This window comes from Hyaena hyaena, unplaced genomic scaffold (assembly GCF_003009895.1).
Source record: "Hyaena hyaena isolate Hyena2069 unplaced genomic scaffold, ASM300989v1 scaffold_6, whole genome shotgun sequence".
Lineage (NCBI taxonomy): Eukaryota > Metazoa > Chordata > Mammalia > Carnivora > Hyaenidae > Hyaena > Hyaena hyaena.
In genome coordinates this window covers 4,742,469-4,747,783 of record NW_024080638.1, presented here as the reverse complement: position 1 = coordinate 4,747,783, position 5,315 = coordinate 4,742,469, and the positions used below count along the sequence as shown (strand labels likewise).

Here is a 5,315-nt window from a genome sequence, read left to right as displayed (position 1 = left end):
CCCCCCTCCCCCCTTCACCCCATTTCCCCCTTGCCTCAGCTTCACTCCTTCTCCACCTTCCACTCAGCCCTGCTGTCCCCTCCACTGTGCCTCATTCCCTCCCTTACCTTTCCCTCCCTCTCCTCTCCCCCTCCTCCCTTACCTTGCCCCGCCCTCCTCACTACCCCCACCTCTCCTTCCCCCCCTCCCACGCCCCACCCATCACTGTTTGCCCTTCTCCCGGACCCGGACCCGGATGAAGGGGTTGCCCTGCCCATGCCCCGCCCTGCCCCATTTGTGGCGGCTGGGGTCGTGCTTCATGGCCGAGGGCTCAGGGACTCCGGCCCCGGGGACAGGGCCCCTCGTCAGCACGCAGCTCCTGAGAGCCCAGTACGAAGGCTTGCGGCGGCAGCAGCGGGCCCAGGCCCACCTGGTGGTGCTCCCGAAAGGTAGGGGCTGGGCAGGTGGGGGGGGGGGGTAGGGCCTGGCCCTGGGCGTGCGGGGCAGCCGGCTGCAGGCAGGGGGGCCGGGGCCCTGGGAGCCCTCCTGAGGGGGAAGAGTGGGGATGCCTGCAGAGTCAGAGCCAGAGCAGGGGGGCAGGCTCAGGGAGCTCGGCTTGGCTCAGTTCCCTCCCCTGCCAGCTGACCCAGGGGCCTCCGTCAGGCGCCTGGCCAGCTGCCCGCTCTACCTGGCCTCTGCCCTTCCGTTCTCACCTCACAGGACAGTTCTGCCTGGTGGGCGGGTGGAGGCGGGGAGGGGGGGGGGCGGCGGTGGTTGGTGCCCCTGCTGGGCCAAAGATGGTAGCTCTTCCCCTGCTGGGGGTCACATCCTGCAAACCAGAGAAACTGGCTCTGGAGAGAGCAGACGTGGCGTTCCCAGGAGCCTGGGCACTGGCCGGAGGAGGCTCGGGGCTCGGGGATGGGGAGGCGCCCTGGCCCCTGGAGCTGGCTCATCACGGTCTCGAACAGCAGCCAAGGAGGCCCGACATACAGAAGGCTCGAGGGGAAACGTCTCTTCCCTCTGGGAACCAGATTTTATTCCTGGAGGGAGTTAGGGGCACAAGGCTCAATCCCAGCCCTTCCCTCTAACAGAGGAGTGACTGGGTCAAGGGAGGTGGGAGGCTAATGCTGTGCCTGGGGGTCCACCGCCGAGCTGAAGGCACCCATTTCTCCTCTGGGCTGTTGCCAGCCGATGGGTTCTGTTTGAACTGAACTGGCATAGCCAAACAGCCCCCCCCCCCCATACCCTCCTTGCCTCTCAGCGGGTCGTACACTGAAAGGTTCCAAAAGCCCTAGCCCATCCTCAAACATGTTTATTCATTGAGCCATTCAGCAAACATTTATTAAATTAAACCACTGTCAAATGAAAGTACCATGCTTAACGCACCCACAGTTCAGACTCCCACATCGCTGTAATGGGCATCATCCGAAAGACACACTTAAACTCTACCTGCCCCATCGAACTCACCGTCCCCTGCCCAACCCTCCCCTCTGGCTCTTTCTCCCAGGCTCTGTAACTCCGTGCCCCCCCTCCTGTAGCATCATGTGACCAGCTGGGGCCGGTTAGCTTGACCACAGACGGGCTGGTCAGGCGCTGCTTTGTGAGGGAAGACTTCTGATGCCCAGGCCAGGTCAGCCACTCCGTGCGAATTGTTTTGGGGTCAGGGTCTAGGCGCACCTCTCTCTTAGTCCTTTTCCTCATTCTCTGGGGACCACAGGCTGGGACGGACAGCCAAGGAGGCTCCTCTCTGCTACAAGACCTGCCTGTCCACCTTGACATAGTGGAGAGGATGCTAGTTCCTGGCTCCTCCCGTCATGTCCCCTCCTCCTCTGTTCCCAAATAAGTACATAACATTTTGACTACTTGTAAAGGTTTCCATGCTGAGAAAAACCGTGCGGTCCTAGAATGGGAACAAACGCTCAGTCTGACCACTATCGGCAGGGATGGCCACACCAGTCCTGTTTCGCTCAGATTCCCAGAACTGGAGCTCAGTTGAGCCCTCCGACCCCAGCCCCCCACTCCTGCCGATGCTTTGTCCCATACAGGGCACATTTGCGGTGACACACGCCCAAACACTCAAGAAAGCTTCTCAGACAATTCAGAGAGATCTCCAGCCATACTGTCTTGGGAACATGCCTTTCAGCCATTCCCACAACCCTCTCAGCCACCAGAGGTTGACAATAGACGATCACGTGCCACAAGGTGGTTAAAATACGTCCCCAAGAAAGAAGAAAGACATCAGTCTGGATCCCCATCCCTGCGGCCCATTCAGAGAAGCAGTGGGAGCTGCAGGGGTGTTCCCAGAACTGTGTCTGTGGCGGGGGGAGAAGGGGAAGGGCCAGTCCCAAAAGGAGCTGCTTCGAAACCAGCTCCTCCGTCTTCTTGCCTTAGGTGGGAAGCCCGTTATTGGAATCCCAGAGCACAGAACCCTGTAAGTCGAGAGTATTCCTTTTCCCCGGGCCAGTGCACGTGGACCTGTACCATTGTTTCAGCTTGAAATGCCAGTTCCCTAACTCTACCTCACTGCAGTCTGTTATTAAACTCACTTCTGCTTGAGTTTTTCTTCATGGCATTGGTTACCACCTGCTAGTTTATTACAATATATTCATTTGCTGGAATGAATATATTATAACATATATTCTATATGGAATATTCTATGCAGAATATATATTATTCTATTCTATACCGAATATATATTATAATATATTCTACCCCACTAGAACCCATCCCTGAAGATGTGGATTTTGTCTCAATGTTTGCTGCCGTAGTCCCCGAACCTAGAATAAATAGGGCCTGGCACCTAATAAGTGCTCAATAAATGTATGCTGAATGAATGAATAATTGTGCATGAGTGTGTGTGTGTGTGTGTGTGTGTGTGTGTTAGAGAATTTGTGTGGGTGTGAGGGTGTGGGCATGGGAGGGAATGCACATGTGTGGACATATGTAAGGGGTCATGTGTGACCCACGTATGTGTGTAAGTACCCATGCAGTGTACTGGCTACCTGGCTTCCTTGACATTTTGGGATTGTATTCCTTCAGCTTGAAAGCGCTGAGACCCCCAAAAGGAGAGCTGCCCATGTACATCCCAGTGGTGACCCTCCTTGTGCTTTGCTTTGTCAGGAGGGTGCACATCTGCTTCTGCTAAGTCCATGGTCAGTGCTGTTTGGATTAACAAAGAGAGAAGATGTTCACTGTCCCTGGAAGACACAGATCCTGAAGCAGAGACGACGCTGGAGGAGGCCGACAGAGGCTGTCTTCAGGTCCCCAAATCTCCCTGGCACACACACCTAGAGACGTACCGCTGGGTCCAGACCTTCCACCAGGAAACCGGTTTTCAAGTAAAACACAAGGGCAAGCTCGTGGGGCCCAAGCAAAGGCCCCCACAGGAAGCAGACCCAGGCTTGTTTGAAAACAATCAGATGGCTCAGCAAGGGACCACCATCCTAGAAACAGCCCAGCGTGAATGTCCAGAGGGCAGTGCCCAAACAAAGGCAGTGGGATCTGGCTTCAATATCGGCATTCAGTGCCCTCCTTCCATAAAGAACCCACACAGGTCTGGAAAACCAGCTCACTATCCATTTCCCCAGAGGAAAACCCCCAGGATTTCTCAAACTGCCAGGAACCTAGGCTTATATGGCCCAGCCTGAAGCTTTCTATGCAGCCAGATGTCTCAGCGTTGAAACTATGGATGGCCTTATCGAAGAACACGGGAGGCGGAGCCACAACTAGGGCCTCTAGCTATGAGCAAGAGCTGGACTAACTCTGTTGCAGAGATTCTGAACTTCACGGTGGACACACAGTCTTGCCCTTCAAAAAAGAAGAGATTGTCTAGGCCAGATTGCACACAGTCCAGGATGGAAGAGGGCTGTCGGATTGATGCGATGCGGCCTTATTCTGCTTGTATACAAAGATATTGCTGTGGAGCCGTAAATGCCCATTCCTTGGGGTGGCCCAGTAAGACATCTTCTCTGTCCCTAGAAATGGGAATTGGCGAACATGATACAGGCGCCTGAGTCAACGGAATGCCTTAGCAGTGCCGGGGAGTCAACAGGTGTGGGCAGTCTTTTTTTCAGTATCTTCTGATGATTTCTCACATGATCTGGAGAAGATGAGTGCTGAGAATTGCCTTTTTCTGGTTACTGAGCCTGGAGGCCAGCCCACTTAGAAGTCCCTCCATTCATTGGGAGTGACCACACCATTTCAGCTGAGGCTTCCAAAGTATGGTCATCGTGGGTTAAACAAACAAACCTACTGTTTTGTGTGTTTAAGGGGTGTTTAGGAAGGTTCGCCATCTCTCACCTCTCACTGAGACTGCACATTCAGTGCAGCCATTGGTTTATTTCCTTGCCTCTATCCATCTATTCTTCCCTCCCTTCTTCCCCCCCTTCCTTTCCTTTCCTTTCCTTTCCTTTCCTTCCTTCCTTCCTTCCTTCCTTTCCTTTCCTTTCCTTCCTTCCTTCCTTCCTTCCTTCCTTCCTTCCTTCCTTCCTTCCTTCCTTCTCATTTCTCTGTCTTCCCATCCTCCCTCCATCCCTCTCTCTTTCTCTCACTCTCTCTCCTAATTAAGTTCTTATTAAACACTGTCAATGATTGAAGATATATAGTAATCAGAGCCTGAGCAAGAGACACAGAAATGCTCCTACTTGGAAAATATGTATTCCCTCCAAACTCCTTCCTTTTCAGCCAAATTTGAAGCACTCAGATCCTTTCTGGGATATTTTAAACTCAAGAAAAAGTGAAGCAGGTGTTACTTGAGCGCTGAGAAGAAAGTCATCTTTCTTGGTTAATGTTTAACTTTAGGAATGATATTTAAACACACCAATGGTGCCTTTCCCTCATATCAGATATCTGTCTGTAAAGTTTTGTTTGTATTTTCCACTTTTTCCCCAATGGCGATCCAGTCTTGCGCATCTTCATCCAGAGTTGTTAACTAGGTGTGTCATTACCTGTCAAAGATACAGATGTGCCTGCTTGTTGGATCACCCAGAATTTCACCTCTATTTGAGGGGTTTATTGCAATTTTTTTGTGAATTAATAACAGCCACGGTTAATTTTTTTCTAGTCTAATGAAAAATAAGAACATTTTCTGGAAAAACTTTGTCCTTCGCTTTTGTTTTAAAGAGGATTCTCAGGGGCACCTGAGTGGCACATTCGATTAAGCATCCAATTCTGGGTTTTGGCTCAGGTCATAATCGCACTGGTTATGAGATTGAGCCCTGTTTGGGACTCCATGCTGGGAGTGGAGCCTGCTTAAAAATCTCTTCCCCTTCCTTTCCTTCTGCCTATCCCCTGCTTGTGTCTCTCTATGAATGAATGCGTGAATGAGTGAGGATTCC

The 5,315-nt window shown here is 52.4% G+C and overlaps 1 protein-coding gene across 1 annotated transcript; it reads left to right on the top strand.

The window, feature by feature from the left end:
- Window positions 1-235: 235 nt before the first annotated feature.
- Window positions 236-3,626, top strand: CUNH9orf152 (chromosome unknown C9orf152 homolog). Its single transcript, XM_039239769.1, has 2 exons — window positions 236-428; window positions 3,100-3,626. Exons 1-2 carry the CDS (start codon window positions 236-238, stop codon window positions 3,624-3,626), a joined length of 720 nt encoding a protein of 239 aa, XP_039095700.1.
- The last annotated feature ends 1,689 nt before the right edge of the window (window positions 3,627-5,315 follow it).